Source organism: Myotis daubentonii, chromosome 14, assembly GCF_963259705.1.
Source record: "Myotis daubentonii chromosome 14, mMyoDau2.1, whole genome shotgun sequence".
NCBI classification, from domain to species: Eukaryota; Metazoa; Chordata; class Mammalia; order Chiroptera; family Vespertilionidae; genus Myotis; species Myotis daubentonii.
This window is the reverse complement of record NC_081853.1, coordinates 30,886,698-30,909,185: the sequence shown is the minus strand read 5'-3', so window position 1 is coordinate 30,909,185 and position 22,488 is coordinate 30,886,698. Positions and strand designations below refer to the sequence as shown.

The 22,488-nt window shown below is 38.7% G+C and overlaps 1 protein-coding gene across 7 annotated transcripts in view; it reads right to left on the bottom strand.

Annotated features, from left to right (window-relative positions):
- STAG1 (STAG1 cohesin complex component) overlaps positions 1-22,488 on the bottom strand; it is a 350,463-nt gene that overhangs the window by 47,647 nt on the left and 280,328 nt on the right. For all 7 annotated transcript variants that reach the window (XM_059663860.1, XM_059663856.1, XM_059663857.1 and 4 more), the window contains 6 exons: positions 12,793-12,896; positions 6,805-6,897; positions 6,609-6,698; positions 6,251-6,454; positions 3,712-3,782; positions 715-802 (listed from right to left, as the gene is read on the bottom strand). In XM_059663860.1, the coding sequence (XP_059519843.1) occupies positions 715-802; positions 3,712-3,782; positions 6,251-6,454; positions 6,609-6,698; positions 6,805-6,897; positions 12,793-12,896 (650 nt within the window). The remainder of the gene's footprint in view (positions 1-714; positions 803-3,711; positions 3,783-6,250; positions 6,455-6,608; positions 6,699-6,804; positions 6,898-12,792; positions 12,897-22,488) is intronic.

Here is a 22,488-nt window from a genome sequence, read left to right as displayed (position 1 = left end):
AGGGAAGGAATAGAAAATTCAAAGGATGCTTCTTTGATAACTGTGAAAAGATTCACAGAGCATAAACTAAGACTAACTAGATCAGCCCTGGCTGGGTAGTTCAGTTGGTTAAAAGTGTTGTCCAGATATGCCATGGTTGCAGATTCCATCTCCAGTAAGGCCACATACAAGAAGCAACCAATGAATGCATAAATAAGTGGAGCAACAAATCGATGTCTGTGTCTCCATCTCTCTATCCCTTCCTCCCTCTTTAAAAAAAGAAAGAAAGAAAGAAAGAAAAAGAGAAAGAAAGAAAGAATGAAAGAAGCCTAATCAGTAGAAACCAAATCACGGAGGACCTTATTGGAGGGTAACCATTTGGCTAATGCCTAGAGTAATTAATAGTACTCCTTTTCACATTTAAAAGAACACTTATTTGGACAATAATATGGTCATCTTACCATTTCAAAAAAATATGGATGTTACCCAAAAAATGCTTACCTTAACATAAAATTTTTGAGAACATTATAGCAAAGGTTTCCTATTTTTTTCTGCTTAAACCTGAAGATGTATCTATCAGTAACATTTAATCGCTATGGCAAGAATCCTCAAAGAAGGTAGCTACATTAAAGAATTATCAACTACTTTCTATGAAAGGCTTTTGATAATCCTGTGTGATCGCAAAAAACTTTAGCTTTCTGAAATGAGATAGAAGGAAGACTAGTAAACTCCTACCTGTTCTGGCATAGCTCCATGTTCAATTCCAGTCTTCAATAATCTGTAGCAATTACCAAACAGATCCCATTTTGTGAGATCATGAGCGCTAAAATAAACAAAATGTATTAACTTTATTCTAGAATGAAGGAAATTTTAAACAAAATGACTTTAAGTAAAATAACTTCATTTTCTTGTAGAGTTGAAAGAGATCCATAAAGGAAATGTTCGAGTGCTCATACGTAAGAAGAAAAAAAGAGGGAAATGAGAGGGGGAAATAAAGAGGCGGAGAGAGCTCAAGCTGATACTAGGAATTCATTAAAAGAAATCAGTAATAACAAAACTTCACACATTTTAAAATAAAACAAAACGATCTATAATAATAAAAGCTTAATATGCTAATTAGATAGAACATCCTTCTGGACGACCTTCTGGAAGAAGCCGCGATGGGCAGGGGCCGAGGCAGAGGCCTGCGACCACCATGGTGAGCAGAGGCCAAGGCAGCCGCCGTGGCGGCGGGGGCTGAGCCCCTTGTATGAATTTCGAGCATCGGGCCTCTAGTACCACAATAAAAACAAACGAAAAACCTTCACACATTTAAGTGAAGATTACTACAACATGGTCAACCTAAGCTCATATCCCATAGTTCTTTCTCTTCTAGTATAATTTAAAATACATTTAAGCAAATCCTGAGATCACACAGGATTAAGCAAATGTATTTTTAAAAAGATTAGACAAAACCAGGGTAAAGAAAACATGGCAAAGCCCAATAACATTAGTGTAGCTATTTACATGGGCTGAGGAGTTCTGAATGAGATAATGCTGACATTTTAAATAGTCATGAGCTCTACTATTAAAAATAGCAGATAATTGGCTGTCAACTTTTATTTTCATACATCTAAATATTTTAAAAAATAAGTTTGTGTCTCCATGAAATATCAAACAACATATTGTATATAAAAAAAAAGGCTTAGATTTTGGATGTTGCTTTGAAATCTGAAGTATTTACTGATGTAGGCCTACACTAAACATTCTTTTGACAACAAAGTCCTCTATTTTCCCTTCTTTATAGAGAAGATAAGCATGTCTTATTATAAGGGACATGCAAATTACAATTTGAAAATGATACTTATTTCCTTGAACAAGCCTTTTGTTCTTATTCAAATCCAACTGCTCTGTCTACATAAAACAAGAATAATTCAGAAATAAAAGCTCACAGAAATAACTTTCATGGCTTTCCCCAAAACATGTTTTTTTCCTATTTAGTAAGACTTTAAGAAACTATCCATTGAAAATTATACTTCTGGCCGAAACCGGTTTGGCTCAGTGGATAGAGCGTCAGCCTGTGGACTGAAGGGTCCCGGGTTCGATTCCGGTCAAGGGCATGTACCTGGGTTGTGGGCACTTCCCCAGTGGGGGATGTGCAGGAGGCAGCTGATCGATGTTTCTCTCTCATCGATGTTTCTAACTCTCTATCTCTCTCTCTTCCTCTCTGTAGAAAATCAATAAAATATATTAAAAAAAAAAAAGAAAGAAAAAAGAAAAAAGAAAATTATACTTCTGAAATGCTAGCTTACAGAATAAGCTCATCAAATTCGTTAAAAATACAATTAACTTAAATCTTTACAGTGTGCACTTATTACAGGAAATGAGAAATCTTACTCCTTAAGTAACCATCAACACTAATAAAAGAGAAAAATGGTAACTGGCGTACGACGATACCCTTTTCATTGGCTAATCAGGGCTATATGCAAATTAACTGCCAACTAAGATTGGCAGTTAACTGTCAACAAGATGGCGGTTAATTTGCATATGTAGGCACAATGCAGGGAGGCGAAAGGGAAAGCAGGAAGAAGCCCCCTGCCACTGACAGTGATCGGAAACCCAGGGGGGAGCTAAGAGCTGGGGGGCAGGGCAAAGGCGGCCCTGCCCCCCAGCCATGATCGGAGAATCAGGTGCCTTTTCCGTCCTGGCCAGTGATAGCAGGAAGCAGGGGTGGAGCCAGCGATGGGAGCTGAGCACGGTCGAAGCTGGCAGTCCCGGGAGCTAGGGGCCCCTTGCCTGGGCCTAAAGCGGAGCCCACGATCGCGGGGCCGCTGCAGCTGTGGGTCCCCGCTGCCCGGGCCGAACGCCTCAGCCAGAGGCATCCTACAGTGGCAGGGGCGGAGCCCGCGCGATCGCGGCACCCCCCGCTGCCGCTGCAGGTCCCCGCTGCCCGGGCCGGATGCCTAGGCCAGAGGCGTCAGGCCTGGGCAAGGGGCCGATCCTGCGATTGGAGGGTGATGGGGGTCAACGCCTGAGGGCTCCCAGTATGTGAGAGGGGGCAGGCTGGGCTGAGGGACACTCCCCCCCCCCCACACACCCAGTGCACGAATTTCGTGCACCGGGCCCCTAGTCCTATATAATAAAAGTATAATATGCAAATTGACCGAATGGCTGAACAGCAGAATAACAACAACCCTCTGGACGACCATCCGGGACCACGCTATGACACCCACTGGCACCAGGCCAGCCAAGGTAGTTGCAATCCAATTGGTCGGGAGCCCAGCCATCACCCCATGATTGTCCGCAGAGGGAGGCCCAGGCAAACAGCCGGCAGGGCGATCAATCGGGGGGCTCCACGATCACCCTGTAGAGGGAGGCCACGCCACCAACCAGCGGGCTGCTTCCCTCTGTGAGGGAAGCCCTGGTCCTGGGTGCTGGAAGCTGGAGGGAAGCCCAGGTCCTGGGTGCCAGCAGCCAGAGGGAAGCCTGGGTCCCAGGTGCAGGCAGCTGGGGGAAGGAAGGCCTACTCTTGCACGAATTTCATGCATTGGGCCTCTAGTATTAAAATAAAACCCTATAATTTACCTGAAGAAAATTAGAATAATAAAGAAAAACTGTACAACACCTTGATATTTCTTTAAAATTTCCCACTGTTATATGGATGTTAAACATTACAAATATAATCAGTCTGTTTTATGTTGACTAATCTGCTTTTCACTGAATCTACAATCTACTTCCAATGAAACCACGTACTTGTGAAAAGAGGTTAACCGCTTTAATGTAGAAAGCACGTTGTAAATATCATCATCATCAGCTTCTTCTCCCTATAAATAAAAAGTAGACATCACTTTATTACCACACCTTCATGTATCCTCAAATTCACATGAAAGTCTATTAACACATTGTATGTGGGAAATGTATTTATACGTTTTATGTATTTATACGTTCTACCAGTGTAGTAGAGCGCGGGACACGTATTAGTACGTTTTTTATAGACTAGCGGTAGAATGCGGGTAACGTATAAATATGTAAACTAGAGTTATCGTAATTTTACTGAACGTTGCCATTTGCGCAAAAAATTAGCAAAACTGGCCCACGCCACCTGTTAGCGCGCGATAAAAACTACCCACAAACAATGTGTTAACACTTACTGCTTAAATAAAAATTGTTATCTAATCTAATAAAAGGGAAACATGCAAATCTACCGTACCTCTGCTACACCCACAAGCCATGCCCACAAGCCAATCAGGAGTGAATATGCAAATCAACCCAACTAAGATGGCGGCCATGGAGCTGGAGCGAGCAGGAGGCTTGGGTTGCCCCCGGCAATGGAGGAAGCCAAGCTTCCCGCCTGCCCTGCCGGCTCTGAGCTCCGCTCAGGGCTACAAAGTTTTAATTATAGAAGATAAATAAATCCCAGATACCTGCTTCCAGCCCGCGGCCATGGCCAGCCTGAAAACGGCCCTCAGAGCCTCACCCAGGCTGGCCACACTCCCATGGAGTGAGGGTCCCTGCTGGGGGGTTTGGCCTGCCTAAAAAACAGCCATCAGCCCCTCACCCAGGCTGGCCAGGCACCCCAGCGGGACCTCCACCCTGATCCGGGAAACCCTTCAGGGCAAACCAGCCAGCCCCCACCCATGCACCAGGCCTCTATCCTATATAATAAAAGGGTAATATGCAAATTGACTCTAACAGCAGAACAACTGGGAATGACTGGTCACTATGATACACACTGAGCACCAGGAGGCAGATGCTCAATGCAGGAGCTGCCCCTGGTGGTCAGTGCGCTCCCACAGGGGGAGCTCTGCTCAGCCACAAACCAGGCTGCCGGCTGCCAGTACAGTGGTGGTGGTGGGAGCCTCTCCTGCCTCCTCAGCAGCGCCAAGGATGTCCGACTGCAGCTTTGGCCTGCTCCCTGCTGGCAAGTGGACATCCCCCGAGGGCTCCCAGGCTGCCAGACTGCCAGCTTAAGCCCAGTCCCCCGAGGAGCAGACCTAAGCCAGCTGGTGGACATCTTCCAAGGGGTGCCAGACTGTGAGAGGGCATAGGCCGGGCTGAGGGAGCCCCCAAGTGCACAAATTTTTGTGCACCCGGCCTCTAGTTATTATATAAAAAGTACATATTCACTGCTGGTAAATAATAAAATACAAATAAAATAAAACAGACAAAAAATGAAAGATACCCATAATCCCAACAGTGAGAAATAAATCACAATACAACATCAAAAATGGTTAAATTATTTTGTAAAATTAAAAGTAGGGGAAAATCGGTTACATGGATTAAGAAGATCATCAGCTTGGATCTCAGAGCACAGAAAACTGTGAAGTTTCATGGTTGCCTTACTCAGATTGGAGGGAGAAGACAGGATTTGAGAATTACAGAAATAATCACAAAAATAACCAGTTGGAGAGGCTTCCTGCTGTCTTGGGCACACCACTAGTAATCAGCCATCCCTCATAAGCCCATAATTTTAATGTTCTATGCATTAACATATCATAAAGTAATATTAAAATGCAAATTAGATTACAGGATTAGAAAATTTAAAAAGAAAAAAGATTTAAGAAAAGCCATTCCTTGCCTGGCTGGCATGGCTCAGTAGTTGAATGTCGACCAATGAAGCAGGAGGTCATGGTTCTATTCCTAATCAGGGTCCTTGCCTGGGTTGTGGGCTTGATCCCCAGTAGGGGCTGTGCAGGAGGCGGCTGATAAATAATTCTCTCTCATTACTGATGTTTTTATCCTCTCTCCCTTCCTCTCTGATATCAATAAAAATATTTTTTAAAAAGTATGAAGAGATCTAACATTAAAAAAAATAAAAAAGCCAGTCCTTAACAAGATTTTTCTTAAAAGACAAAAAAAAAAAAAAAAAAATCCAGCTTGTTTGAAACAAATTTTAAAAATAAAGTCCTGGCCAGTGTGGCTCAGTTGGTTGGACATCATCCTGTGCACCAAAAGGTTGCCGGTTTGATTCCTGGCCAGGGTACATACTTTGGTTTTGGGCTTGATCCCTGGTAAAAAACATGCAGGAGGCAGCAGATCCATGTTTCCCTCTCACATCAATGTTTCTCTCTCTCTCTCCCTTCAATAAAAATCAATTAAAAATCTTAAAAAAAAAAGTATAACAAAGGCTGATCTTTATAGGATGAACAATTACAATAATGCTGCTAAGTTCTGAAAGGTGTAGAGAATTTGACTAAATTTTATTTTAAAATGGAAACAATTTATATACTCAGCTACCTTTAATAATTATTAGCCAAAATTATTACATGTACACATTAACTTTCAAACATACCTCTTGCAATAGATCTTCCACAGAATGATTGAATCGATCTACAAACTCATCAATCAGCTGGCTTCGAGCTATATCAACTCTATTCTGGATGGTATACTCTTCACTGCATAAGATGCTATAGGTTTTACTGCAGGCTTCTAGAACATCTGATTCTACATGTTTCTCCACAACAAACTTAATCTGTTTTAATAAAGCATCCAGATGCTGAGGAGGGAAAAAAGCATGCAACTATATTTAGATAAAACAAAAATAAGCATCTGTCAAATAACAAATAAGTCTATATGATCACATATGATTAAAATATTCTAGTTAATAAAACTCAATACAATAGCAGAATTTCAATTTCATAGTGTCTTACCTTTTCCATTCTACCTGTACTATAAATTTCTAGATCAAAATACTGTGGTATTTGTAGCAAGTTTGCTACTTTCTCTGCATCTGCAGAATACTAGAAGGAAGAAAAAATACAAAAGAAGTAAGTAACTACTTTAATAGTATAGTGTAATAAGCAAACTCCGTGATATATTATTACAAAAATGTAAATGAAATTGTACCTTTGATAACAACATAGGAAGTGTGATAATAAAATGCTCAGTCAATTTGTTCCTATCATCTATTTGAGTTTTCCTTTCTTTGGCAGTTAGCACCTAGAAATAAATTCAAATGGGCATAGAATATGAGTGCTATGCACTAATTTATAAATATAGAACATTAGACAGAATGATGAAGCACTGACAGATAATGTAACTGAGAATTTTGAGAGGAGCTTAACAAACTATTTACCAAAATAAAGACATCTAGTTTTACGAAGATTTCTAGACAACATTCACTAGTACTTTATTTATTAGCTCCTTATTTAAGAATCATTAAAGTTTAGATAAATTACTACTTATTTAGATAAAGTGAAAACAAAAACACTTCCATAAAACTACAGTTATGAAGAGAAAAATATTGGAACCAATGGAAAAATATTTTTTCTAGTTTTTTTTTTGCCTAAAGTTTTACATATGTCTCCCCCCCCCCCCAATTTTTCTAGAGTTTTAATCTCAATGTCAACAGTGATCTCCCCTATGTTAAATACATTCTATGTCTTCTGGCATCCATTGAAAAGAAATCAACTGCTAATTTATTGCTGTTGCCCTCTATACCTGAATTTTCTATTGTTACTGTCAAGTTTTGTCTTTGGCTCTCAACTGTGTGACTATACTGTGTCTAGAAGTGGAATCTTTCGTGATTATCATATTAGTTTTGTTAAGCTTCTTTGATATGTGCATTACTATTTCTCATCAAATTCGTGAAGTTTCTGGCAATTATTTCTTCAAATGTTTTTGCTTCCTGTCTCTCACTCCTTTCTTTCTGAGACCTCATTACACAAATCGGATGCATTTATGTGTTTCACACATTTCTGAGGCTCTGTTCATTTATGTTCAATCATTTTTCCTCTGTTCTTCAGAAGAGATAATTTGTTATTAATCCATCTCCATGTTCATTGTTTATTTCATTTCAAATCTCCTACTGAGCTGATGTAATATATTTTTTAAAAACTAGACCTACTGAGAAACCATTTCTTTTTTTTTATTAAGGTATTACGTATATGTCCTTATCCACCATTGCCCCCCTCCACCCCTGCCCTCACCCTGCTAGTGTCTGTGTCCATTGGTTAAGCTTATATGCATGCATACAAGTCCTTTGGTTGATCTTTCCTCCTTCCCCCAACCCTCCCCTGCCTTCCCTGAGATTTGACGGTCTGATCGATGCTTCTCTGTCTCTGATCTGTTTTTATCAGTTTGTTGTTCATTATATTCCACAAATGAGTGAGATTATGTGGTATTTATCTTTCTCTGACTTATTTCGCTTAGCATAATGCTCACCAGGCCCATCCATGCTGTTGCAAATGGTAGGAGTTCCTTCCTTTTTACAGCAGCGTAGTATTCCATTTTGGAGATGTACCACAGCTTTTTATTTTTATTTTTCAAGGCTGGATCTATATCTATATCTATATCTATATCTATATATCTATATACCTATATACATATAGATATGTAGATGTGTGTGTGTGTGTATTACATATGTGTCCTTATCCCCCCCATTACCCTCCCACCCCTGCACTCATGCCCTCACCCCCCTGGTGTCTGTGTTCATTGGTTAGGCTTATATGCATGCATACAAGTCCTTCGTTGATCTCTCCCCCTTACTCCCACCCTCCCCTACCTTCCCTCTAAGGTTTGATGGTCTGATAGATGCTTCTCTATCTCTGGATCTGTTTTTGTTCATCAGTTTATGTTGTTCATTATATCCCACAAATGAGTGAGATCATGTGATATTTATCTTTCTTTGACTGGCTTATTTCGCTTAGCATAATGCTCTCCAGTTCCATCCATGCTGTTGCAGATGGTAAGAATTCCTTTTTTTTTTTTTTTTAACCGCAGTGTAGAATTCCATTGTGTAGATGTACCAGTTTTCTAATGCACTCATCTGCTAATGAGCAATTAGGCTGTTTCCAAATCTTAGCTATGGTAAATTGTGCTACTATGAACATAGGGACGCATATATCCTTTCTGATTGGTGTTTCTCGTTTCTTGGGATATATTTCTAGAAGTGGGATCACTGGGTCAAATGGGAGTTCCATTTTTAGTGTTTTAAGGAAACTCCATACTGTTCTCCACAGTGGCTACACCAGTCTGCATTCCCACCAGCAGTGCATGAGGGTTCCTTTTTCTCCGCATCCTCGCCAGCACTTGTTTGTTGGTAATAGCCATTTTGACAGGTGTGAGATGGTATCGCATTGTCGTTTTGATTTGCATCTCTTGGATGATTAGTGACTTTGAGCATGTTTTCATATGTCTCTTGGCCTTCCTTATGTCTTCTTTCAAAAAGTATCAATTCAGATCCGTTGCCCACTTTATGATCGGGTTTATCTTACTTTTGTTAAGTTGTATGAGTTCCCTGTAAATATTGAGGATTAAAACCTTATCGGTGATAACATTGGCAAATATGTTCTCCCATGCAGTGGGCTTTCTTGTTGTTTTGTTGATGGTTTCTTTTGCTGTGCAGCAGCTTTTTATTTTGATGTAGTCCCATTTGTTTATTTTCTCTTTAGTTTCCATTGCCCTAGGAGCTGTATCAGTGAAGATATTGCTTTGGCATATGTCTGAAATTTTGCTGCCTGTGGATTCCTCTAATATTTTTATGGTTTCCTGCCTTATGTTTAAGTCCTTTATCCATTTTGAGTTTATTTCTGTGTATGGTGTAAGTTGGTGGTCTAGTTTCATTTTTTTTTTTGCATGGATCTGTCCAGTTTTCCCAACACCATTTATTGAAGAGACTGTCTTGACTCCATTGTATGTTCTTGCCTCCTTTGTCAGATATTAATTGAGCATAGTGGTTTGGGTTGATTTCTGGGTTCTCTATTCCATTGGTCTATATGTCTGTTCTTGTGCCAGTACCGGGCAGTTTTGAGAACAGTGGCTTTGTAATACAGCTTGATATCTGGTGTTGAGATCCCTCCTACTTTGTTCTTCTTTCTCAGGATTGCTGCAGCTATTCAGGATCTTTTTTTTTAATTCCAGATGAATTTTTGGAGAGTTAGTTCTAGGTCTGGGAAATATGCTGTTGGTATTTTAATGGGCAGTGCAATGAATCTATAGATTGCTTTGGGTAGTATGGACATTTTGATGATGTTGATTCTACCAATCCATGAACATGGTATGTTCTTCTATCTGTTTATGTTTTCCTCTATCTCTTTTTTCAGTGTCCTGTAGTTTTCCGAGTATAGGTCTTTTACCTCCTTAGTTAAGTTTATTCCTAGGTATCTTAATTTTTTTGGTGCAATGGTAAATGGGATTGTTTTTTAAAACTCTCTTTCTGTAAGTTCACTATTAGGGTATAAAAGTGCCATAGATTTCTTGGTATTAATTTTGTATCCTGCTACATTGCCAAATTCATTTATTAAGTCTAATAATTTTTTTGATCGAGTCTTTAGGGTTTTCTATGTACAGTATCATGTCATCTGCAAATAATGACAGTTTTACATTTTCTTTTCCAATTTGGATACCTTTTATTTCTTCTTCTTGTCTAATTGCTAGGGCTACCATTTCCAGAACTATGTTGAACAGGAGTGGTGAAAGTGGGCATCCCTGTCTCGTTCCTGTTCTTAGGTAAAATGGTTTTAGTTTTTGCCCACTGACTATGATGTTGGCTGTAGGTTTGTCATATAAGGCTTTTATTATGTTGAGGTATGATCCCTCTATTCCCATTTTGCTGAGGGTTTTTATCAAGAAAGGGTGTTGGATTTTGTCAAATGCTTTTTCTGCATCAATTGATATGACTATGTGATTTTTATCTCTCAATTTGTTTATGTGATGTATCATGTTTACTGATTTGTGGATATTGTACCATCCTTGCATCCCCAAGATAAATTCTACTTGGTCATGGTATATGATCTTTCTCATGTAATGCTGGATCCGATTCGCTAGAATTTTGAGGATTTTGGCATCTATCTTCATGAGGGATATTGGCCTGTAATTCTCTTTCATTGTGTTGTCTTTATCTGGTCTTGGTATTAGGGTGATGCTGGCTTCATAGAATGAGCTTGGAAGTGTTCCTTCCTCTTGAATTTTTTGGAATAGTCTGAGGAGGATAGGTTTTAGTTCTTCCTTGAATGTTTTGGTAAAACTCCTCTATGAAGCCATCTGTGAAGCCCTGGGCTTTTGTTTGCTGAAAGCTTTTTGATGACTGCTTCAATTTCCTCCATAGTTATTGGCCTATTGAGATTTTTAGATTCTTCCTGATTGAGTTTTGGGAGCTTGTTATTTTTCTAGGAATATGTCCATTTCCTCTAGGTTGTCTAGTTTGTTGGAATAGAGTTGTTCATAGTATTTTTTAACAATCCTTTGTATTTCTGTGTGGGTCGTTGTTATTTTACGTCTTTCATTTCTGATTTTGTTTATTTGGGTCCTCTCTGCTTCTTAGTGAGCCTGGCTAGAGGTTCATCAATCTTGTTTATCCTTTCAAAGAACCAGCTCTTGGTTTCATTAATCTTGTGTATTTTTTTTTGGTCTCTACGTCATTTATTTCTGCTCTGTACCACAGCTTTTTAATCTACTCATCTGCAGCCTGAGTGCTATTTCCAAATCTTAGCTATTGTAAATTGTGCTGCTATGTACATAGGGGTGCATATATCCTTTCTGATTGTTGTTTCTCGTTTCTTGGGATATATTCCTATAAGTGGGATCAATGAGAGTTCCATTTTTAGTTTTTTGAGAAAACTCCATACTGTTCTCCACAGCGGCTACACCAGTCTGCATTCCCACCAGCAGTGCACGAGGGTTCCTTTTTCTCCACATCCTCGCCAGCACTTGTCATTTGTTGATGATAGCCATTCTGACAGGTGAAATTTTTATTCTTACTTGTTTTTTTAGCCTGTCTTGCTAGGAGTCCCCTCTGTTTTTCAACAGATTACTGGTCAATGATTTGGGCAAACATTATACTCAAATACCTCAAATCTGTAAGACTTCTCCCTTATGAGACTTGATCTGTTTGTGGGTTTAAGAGCATATATAAAGTTCGGTTTGGATTGACTTTTATTTTAGGTCAGGGTCTCTCAGATTTCCCAGTCATCCAAGGATGTGTGGAGAGCTTATCTAATCCTCTTAGGGATTTCTCATTTCCAGGATTTTTTTAGTTAGATTCTTGGCTTGTCCATTGTTCTTATCAACTGGGTATACAACCTCTGAATATCAAAGATGTGGGTATTCCTTATTTGTTTCGACCAAGTTGCCATTTCTAGCTGAAAAAGGGACTTTTCCCACTAGTCCCTTAACAGCTGTTGGTTTTTGCATACAGTACCACTCTGGTAAAACTACAGATCTCATCAATCAAACTTAAGGCGTGTGTGTGTACTGTATGTAACCCCAGGCAAGAAGGCTCTGCTTTTACAGAAGCTTTAGCAGCTTTTCAAGAAAAATGCTTCTCAAATTGTTGTTGTTGTGTGTGTTTTTTTAAACTTTGGTGAAGTCCCAGACGCTTGATTTTTTTTTAAAAACTATTTTCCCAGTTTTATACTTTTGTGTTTTTTTTTGCACAGAAGAATTGCCTACCTCTTCATATCACCAGAAAGAATCTTCCCATCTGTGATTATCTCAACTCATCTTTAATACCAATAAAACCCGTATTATTAACCCCCATATTACAGCTGAGGAAATAAAGGCACAAAGAAAATAACCATCTGAAGATGAGTTGCTAAATGAAAGAGCATACAAACCAGACAGTTTGCCTTGCACTTTTAACAGATATAGATACAAAATTTCTTAAAAGTACTAGACCAGAAGCAGCAGGTATATGTACTAAAAAAGCATAGAAGGAAAGAATCTATTTTTGGAACCTGAATGTAGCAGACAATACGAAGATGAAATACCACAACATGAATCATTTACAAAAATATCATGTTTTTAGGGATACATATACCAATGACATTTTCAAATACTTAAGACAGTTAATTACATTAAAACCCTTTTTGTAGATTTATTACTAGTATAACTTACTCTCTTGCCAGTACCCCTTCCCACAGGAGGATGTGCCTCAGCAGCTTGACGAATTGTACAAACCATTAGCTCTATTAGAGCACTCTCTTGACGGTCAGACATTGCTAAGGTGAAACAAAACACATTAGCATGAGATTTATAATAAAAATGCATATAAAATCAATTATAAAAAACTGTGAATATAGTCTATTATTTTAAACACTGAAGTTCTGTACCTTGTTCTTTTTTGAAGAAGTCAAGCAAGAAATACAGGGTGTCCCCCCAAAATGTATACACACACTTTGTATAATTATAAAGTCAATGTTTATTAAAATACATTTCATTTTCAAAATTGAGTTACTGGCAGTTAAAGTGTATATACATTTTTTGGGGACACTGTATATAAAGAAAAAGAGGGTAAACTCTGATCTGTTCTAATACCTGGTCTCTTCTATTACCAGGCTCCTGAGTTAGGCAGAATTTTACTATATTTCCTTATACATCATTTGAAAGCTCAGATAACAAGGTACCTTTAAAATTTTTTTTTTTAATCCTCACCTGAGGATGTTTTTATTGATTTTTAGAGAAGAAAAAAGAGAGTAACACTGATTGGTTGACCCCCATATGAGTACCCAGGCTGAGGATCAAACCCACAACCTAGGTATATCCCTGACAGGGAATTGAACCTGAAATCTTTCGGTGTATGGGTTGATGCTCCAATCAACTGAATCACCCAGTTAAGGCAAGCTGTCTTCTTCTTTTTTTTTTTTTTTTAAAATAAAAGAGATCATGCTGCCCTACCCAGTTTGGCTCAGTGGACAGAGCTTCAGCCTGCGGATTGAAGGGTCATGGTTCGATTCCGGTCAAGGGCACATACCTGGATTGTGAGCTTGATCACTAGTAGGGGCATGCAGGAGGCAGCTGATCAATAATTCTCTCTCATCATTGAGGTTTCTATCTCTCTCCCTCTCCCTTCCTCTCTGAAGTCAATAATAATAATAAAAAAAGATCATGCTATATTATATATACATTTTATATTAACAATACAATTTTAAAAAATATGTTTTTATAGATTTCAGAGAGAGGGAGAGACAGAAACATCGATGAGTGAGAATCACAGATCGGCTACCTCCTGCACACTCCCTACTGGGGATCAAGCCCAAAACGTGGGCATGTGCCCCGACTGAGAATCGAACCATGCCCTCTGGTTCATGGGTTGATGCTCAACCATTGAGACACACTGGTTGGGCTCAATTAACAGTAGATTTTGAATATCTTCCTTGTCACTGCTAAATTATATGAATAATTATCTTCTATAAATCTATAATTACATAATTTGCTCCACAATTTAGTCAACCTTCTCAAATTGTTTACAAATTTTTGTCATTATAAACAATGCAGCAATAAATATCATCAATATAGAAATATTTCTGTAACTAATTTCTGCAGAATAAATTCCCAAGAGGAGTACTGGGTCAAAGGTTAAAATCTTGATACTGACAAAGTTTCTTTATTGCAGTTTACTCTTCCAACTGCAATCATGAAAATGTTTGGCTTCTCAGATCCCTGCCAGCATTGAACGTTATAAAGCCTTTTAATTCTTGCCAATCCAATGAAAAATGATTATTTCATTGTTATTTTGCTCCTTCTTATCTACTAATTAGTGCATTATTGATTTTGAGTTTTTATCTGAGATTTTTGTTTATTCTTTGCTCATCTTCTACTGTTAGTCACCGTAGTTCTTTATAAACTCCTGTATATTAGAAATAGTAACTTTGTTTTTTAAACAATACAAACTTTTTCTCACAGTTTGTCCTTTTGTTGTCAGGGTATAGTATGTTTTATGAGAAAGAGAGTTAACTTTTACAAAGTTATATGTGTACCAATTTGTTTAATAGCTTCTGGGTTTCTTTTCATCCTTTCCAGTAATTGAGATATAACTGACATATGGCACTGTATAAGTTTAAGTTGTATAGTATAATAATTTGACATATATTGTGAAATGATTACAGTAAGTTTAGCTAATATCCATCATCTCATACACATACAAAAAAGTTTTTGGGTTTCTTGTACTGTTTTCAAAGGTCTCCTTGTTCTAGAGATAACAGAAATACATTTTCTTTTTCATTGCCTTCCCTCTTTCCTCCTCCCCGTCTGTCCTTACTTGCTTGTAAACTTTTAATCTGTCTGGAATTTATTTCTGCTGATAGTATAAAGCAGGGGTGAGCAAACTTTTTGACTCGAGGGCCACAATGGGTTCTTAAACTGGACTCAGAAGAAGGAGCTGCGGCTGTGTTTCCCGACGTTGCCATGTTAACACTGCTGCTGGTGAAGGAGCGGAGGGGAGAGCAAGAGAACCCTCTGCTCTTTCGGCTCCGCGGGCCGGATAGAACAGCCGAACGGGCCGGATTTGGCCCGCGGGCCGTAGTTTCCCCACGGCTGGTATAAAGTGTGGGCCTGTTTATTCCCACCAGATGAAGAGCCAATTATGACTCCAACATCATTAAATAAACAAGCTTTCCTTGCTGAATTTAAATGTCACTTTTTGACATATTTTAGGTTCTTATATATACTTAGATCTACTTCTGGATTCTTTTAGTTTCATTAATGTATCTATTTCTATTACAATACCATACTGTTTTGATTATAGCAGCTTTATAATCCTACTAGGGGCCCAGTTCACGAATTCATGCACCTTGAATGGAACTGTGGGCTGCAAGGCTGTGGTGGGCACAGGGGCGGGTCTTGGCCCATTCTCCGCACCCCCAACCGGCCCCTCCCACTGCAGCCCCACTCCTGCCGTCGCTGCTCCCATGCGCTGATGGCGCAGGCCCCCCTTACACTCGCAGATGGTGCGGAGCGATTGGGGCCGGCACCAGCAGCAGGTGTGAGCATGTGGTGGGACGTGGAGTGTGGGAGCAAAGAATTTTCAGTAATCACCAGAGACTCGCCCCAGTGACAGCGACTGGTGCCCCACATTGGTCTAGCGCCCCTGCTCACCTGCTCCACCATCCCGCCACGGCCAATTCCCACCATGTTCCACACTCTGCTGCCTACTGCCGGCGCCCACCATGTTCTGCACGCACTCCCTGATGGTCAGTGCACATCATAGTAATCGGTTGTTCAGTCTATTTGCATATTAGGGTTTTCGGCGGAACGACCGGTCACTATAAGTGCACTGACAACCAGGGGACAGAAGCTCAATGCAGGAGCTGCCCCCAGCCCGCAGGCCCCAGACCAGTCAAGGCAAGTGCCAGTGGGGGCCCCCTGATCACCCCACCGGTTGCCCCACAGTGGGAGGTGAACAGTGGTGGCGGGGCTTGGGGCCAGCAAGTGGACAGCACCAGACTGGCCAAGGCAGGTACCAGCGGGGCCCCCCGATCATCCTGCTGGTTGCCCTGTAGACGGAGTCAACCAGCTGCAGCCGCGGGGGGCGGGGCCGGCAAGCGGGCAGCGGCAGGTCAGCCAAGGCGGGTGCCAGAGGGGGGCCCCCGGTCGCCCCACAGATCGGCCCTGATTGCTGGCCAGGCTAGGGGCCCTGCCCGTGCACGAATTTTGTGCACTGGGCCTCTAGTATATTATAATATACTTTAATATGTAACTCAATTCACCTAATTTGAATATTTAGAACAAGATTCCTTTACCTAGTTCTTTTTCTAAAAATTTTCTAATGCTAATGGCAAATGATTAAGCATTTTCTATGCATAAGAAGACACTGTTATAAGTGATTTATATGCATTAACCTTTTATATCCTCAAACCAATTCCAAGAGATAGAAACTAATATCCTCACGCTCCACACATGGGGAAAATGAGCCACACAGAAAAGTTAAATAACTTTTCAAAGCGCTCACTTAGTAGTAAAGCCATTTATGAACTCATGTAGTCTGACTCCAGAATCTGTGCTCCTAAGCACTATGCCACACTGCCTTTTTTTTTTTTTTTTTACAAAAGCTTAAAATTCTATAAACTGTAAAATCATTTTACTCAGTTCCTTTTTACCTCACAGAACTCATAGTAGAATTCAGAGTGGTATTTTAAGAAAATTATGCATTATATTGAGAATAACTGACAGTTATATAATCTTTCCAGCCAGAAATATAGTATAGCCCTCTTCATTTTTGAGGTCTTATTTTAGGTCATTTAACAAAACATTATCATTTTCTACACATTGATTCTGTACTTTCCTTGTTGCATTCAATCCTATGTATTTTTAAAGATAGATTTTTGAGACTAATTTGAATAGTTTAATTCTATCTTTCTGTCTTCCTTTTTCACTCTGTCTCCTTTCCTCTGTGTACTTAACTGTGTTAAAGACCAATGGATGAAATTGAATGAAAAGAAATTAAGACTTATAAATTTAGAAGTTTACACTAATTACTTTAAAATAAACTTGGGCAAGAACAATGAAAAGGCAAAGACATAACATCTTTTCCTTTACTATTTACCAAAATCATCCTATATAAGAATATGTATGCACATCCTAATTCAATCATTTTTTAAAAATCCTAACATGAGTATATGTTTTTATTGATTTTTAGAGAGAGGGAGGGAGAGAGAGAAACATCAATCAGTTGCCTCTTGTATGCGCCCCGACCAGGAATTGAACCCTCAACTTATTGGTGTATAGCCCGATACTCCAACCAACTGAGCTACCCAGCCAGGGCCTAATTTGATCATTTTTTTTTTTTTTTTAAGATTCTATAGCTTTAGGAAAAATATATGAACTTTAGTTTGTTTTAGGAAAACCACATGAAATAGCTTCAGCTTTTCCATTTCTACTCCCTGATCCAATGCCTAATAATATAAAAAAGCTTTCCATCCAATAAAACAACTAAGTTTCTATTTTTATGATTCTAGAATTTCATAATTTTCCAAATTTGGCTAGGGATAAAGGCACTGCAAGATTGTCTATGAACTAAATGCATTTACTTTTATTTAGGGGAAAAATCTAGTTCTATGGAAAGCAAGGAGAGAACAAGTTATCTCAAGTATGGAAACATTCCTCTACTATATACTGAACTCCATATTGGTGTTGAAAAATAACCCAATTGTACCCAGTGCCCATTAACAACAATTTTGTTATTTACTTTGTAATTTGAAACCATCCACTTAGGCAAGGGTGGTTGAAATTTAATTGAAATCCCTTTTGGGATTATGACAGCAAAAACCAAATAATAAAAGCAAAAGCAAAGCCGGGGTGGGGGGTGGGGGATGGGTAAAAGAAGATGAAGAGAGTAGCCAAAGAACTTATGGACAGACAACAGAGTGGTGAAGTGAGGGAAGGGTGGCGAGGGCTGGGAGGAGGTGGACAAAGGGGGGATGAGGAGAGCACCTGTAACAGTGTCAACAATTAAAAAAAAAAAAAAGCAAAGCAAGTATTAAGCCATAGACAAGAACCAAATACAATACCTGGAATAAATAGGCAGCTGTTTAGATTAGAAATCATCAGATAATTATACAACTTTGAAATCTATGGAAACTGCTTTGTATATCATCTCCATTTGCCCATTATTATCACCATGAATTTCTTACTACTACTGAAAAGAAGTGCTTAAAAGTCACCAGTGACCTAAATCATCTAGTCCTTTTTCTCCTCTGCAATATGTGATGTTATTAAGCACAGCTCTCTTGAATCCTCTCTTAACTAGGTTTCTATAGAGTACAATTATCTGTTATCCTTTTTAAAGCTTGCTAGGGCTCTTACTGCTCTTGTTTCTTCCTGTTTCTGTCCCCCGTCCACAATCTTAAAACTCAGCCACAGGCTCTTCTCTTCTTCTTCTTCTTCTTTTTTTTTTTTTTTAATATATCTTTATTGATTTCAGAGAGGAAGGGTGAAGGGAGAGAGAGATAGAAACATCAATGATGAGAGAGAATTATTGATTGGCTGCCTTCTGCACGCCCCCCACTGGGGATCAAGTCTGCAACCTGGGCATGTGCCCTTGTTTGGAATCAAACCCGGGACCCTTCAGTCTGCAGGCCGAGGTTCTATCCACTGAGCCAAACCAGCTAGGGCTCTTCCCTTCTTTATAATTCATCTTCTTTTATATTTTTGTTCTCATTTCCCATAGAAACCAATGCAAAAGATACCTAACTGGTCTTCTGCCTACTCCAAATCATGTTTACATAAAGCATTTTTCTTAAAATACAAATTGGACCACATCACTCTCCTGTTTAAAATCCTTCAGTGGCTCCGATTACACTCAGAATGAATTAAGTCCACTCATGAACTAAAAGATTTTACATCATTTGGCCTCTGCCTCTTTCTTATTTTGTGCCACTGGCTCACTATGCTTTACCACTCCAGCTCCTAGAATGTAAATATCACCAGGCTTCAGATACTCTGCAATTGCTATTTCCTCTATCTAGACGATGCTTTTTTTGGCACTTTCCATGGCAAGCCCCCTCATCCCTGAGATACCTGGCTCACAGGTAGCCTCCTCAGAGAGATCTTTCTTTCAGGATTCAATCTAAAGATGGACCACTCATTGTTACTATTACCTCACTTATAAACTCCTGAAATTACTCTGTTTACTTGGTTTTGGTCTGCATTCTCCACTAGAATGTAAGCTCCATATGGACAGTGAACTGATTTCAGTGCTCAGTATACTAGTTAGTACATAGAAGACGACTAATAAAATATTTTAAAATTATAAATGAGTTAATGATTGCCTGCTTTGAAGAATTCCATTTACCCACATTTACTTCACCCAGCAACTGGATCACATAATTTTTTGAATGCTAATCAAAGGTTTTTTGTTTGCTTTTAAAATATATTTTTATTGATTTCAAAGAGGAAGGGAGAGGGGGAGAGAGAGATAGAAACATCAGTGATGAGAGAGGAATCATTAATTGGCTGCCCCCTGCATGCCCCCTACTGGGGATCGAGCCCACAACCCGGGCATGTGCCCTTGACCACAATCGAACTTGGGCCCCTTCAGTCAGCAAGACGGCACTCTATCCACTGAGCCAAACCAACTAGGGCTTAAATAGATGAAAAAGTTGAAACACAGAGAAGTTAAATTAGTTAGTTATGGTTTTGCGATTACCTGTTACCCAGACACTCACATTATACTAAAAATTTATTCAGCAATTTGACTTTGCTGGAGAATACATACACATGCTCAACAAAAACTCCCTGTCCTATGAAGACATTGCAAGTAAGTAGTCTTAAAGCTACTGTGATTTAAATGGTAGTCTTTGATAATGTGTCTGTTTTCCCAAATCATGCTCCTCTATCTCCAACTGTTAACTCAACTTTCACCCACTGGCACACCTATCACACTCTACCTACCTAAAATATAATAATTTCTTATTAATCTTAAAAAAACAACAACAAGTTACTAATAACATTTTTTATCCTAAAATATAGCAAAATACTGGCACAGAAAATTGATTTGGATGCCATTCCATGCCAGAACTTGTATGTGACACAGCACACATTTGGACAAACACTTGAAAAAAGTTGTGTTCTGACATAAATATGGCCCTGCATTGTTATACACAATTTCCCCAGCCTTGCCTTCCCAGATTCAGTCATACCCTAAAACTATGATTTACTTAACGCCCCCGTTTTATAACTCATTTTTCTAGCTAAAATCAAACCAACAAACCCAAGCCAACTTTTATTTACTTTTCTTGACTGAAAATTAAATCTAATGCCAACTAAATTTGAAACACAGCAAAAAAACTGATAGTATAGTTATTTTAATGAGGTTAAATCCATCTAGAACACCCTGATAATTTACAGACTTAGTAATTACTATTTACTGACTTACACATCTTATTTAAATGAGAGTAAAAAGTTAACAATACCAAAGCATACCTCCTTGGCTCTTCCCTTAATTTACATCCCCTGCCTTCTTTCTCCTTGGAAATAACCTTATAAAGCATGGGGTGATTTAAAAAAAAAAAAAAAGGCTTGGAATCACAATAAAGAAGAAGCTCTAACCCACTGATAATATACAGATTCTGTAGCCGCAAGCAAAGGAAGAAAGATGGATGAAACACTATGCTACGTACTTTGTTCAAGTGTTGATTGGGCAGTAGTAATTAGAAGGGGAATTGATTTTATTAGAGAATATATTAAGATTAGTCAGAAATAGAATGAATGAGTGAACTTAGCAGGAATGTATACAGATATAAAGGGAAAACACACAGAATATATGTTCATATTCCTGTGATCACAAATGTGAAAGAAATTCAGAGTACAGTTAAGTCTGACGTTGTAAGCATAAGGTCCTGTCAACTTAGTAATAGGACCACCTTCTTACCAAAGATATGGAGAAAAAAACCCATGCAAATTGAGTATTAATAATCAGAGGTAAAGCCAAATGTACTATAACTTCCATCTTGAAAGGAAATCTGGGAAAAGTCTGGGAAGGATTTGTGTTAGATTAAGAATGAGGTTATGAGGCAAATATTTTTAGTTTAAAAGAGGCAATTTGGGCCAGTTTACTGGAATGTATCTGGATATGATGCATACCAGTTGTTTCTCCCATTAAAATTTGTCAAAGCCAGAGTAGATAATGCCAGTTACCATCACTACTAGGAAAGAAAATGGGGGACTTAGCCAGAGTGGCTCAGTTGGTTGAGTGTCATCCTGTGCTCCGAAAGGTTGCTGGTTCAGTTCCCAGACAGGGCACATACCTGGTGATGGGGCACGTAGGAAGGCAAAGGATCGATGTTTCTCTCTGTCTCTCAGCATGTCCTCGGGTGAGGATTAAAATAAATAAGTAAGTAAGTAAATAAATAAAATGTGTCACTTTTTTTTTTTTTTTTTTTAAAGAAAGAACACTGGGGAGATGGTCTCCTGGTGACCCATTTGGGTAGTTTACTGCAGGAGATGGCTCATTGTGCTTTTACTTTATTATTTATTTATTTATTTATTTATTATTTATTATTTATTTATTTATTTATTTTCATTCTGCTTTTATATCCCAGAAGATTCTGAACCATACAGAACAACAGGGAAAGCAGAACAGAGAATAGTTTAATCACATTTAATCCTTACAACAATGTAAGATATATAGGGAAAATAATCTGTTACAAAGGAACCTAATGGTCAGAAAAAATGAGGACCTCAGTCACAAAGCAGAGAGTTAAAAATCTGAATTTATTTATTTTAATTCTGAAGTCTATGTTCACTACTAGCCTCACTTACATCAAAGTATCATCTACATTGCAGGAATGTTGTATGAATTAAATGAAACAGCAGTTCTTTAAAGCACTATTGTGAGCTAGTTTGAAAAATAAACCATAAATAGAAAAATGCATTTCTAGTTCTGAGGAGCGAATATTCACATAAGCTTTAGGAATATAAATACTTTATTAAACATACATATCCACTTTGCTGTTCATGTTATTATGCAACATGTAATAAGATACATACTTCAGAACTTATCCTATAGCAATAATAACTCCCTACTTCTTGCATAGCTAGGTAAATGATTATTTTTTACTTTCTGATTTTAATAATTAAGAAAATATAACAAAGGGGTATGGTTCTAGTCTAAATTTTTTGTGTTAAAGGCTTTTCCAAGTTCACATACAAATATAGCAAAAAGATCCTGGACGCCCCACACCCCCCCCCCCTTTTTTTTTTTACAGTATGTCAGTATTTTGTGTCTCAAATCAATACAATGAAAACTCATTTGAATATTACCAGACACATGGATTTTAAAAAACTTTTGTGGCATGGTGCAATCTTAATCCAGAA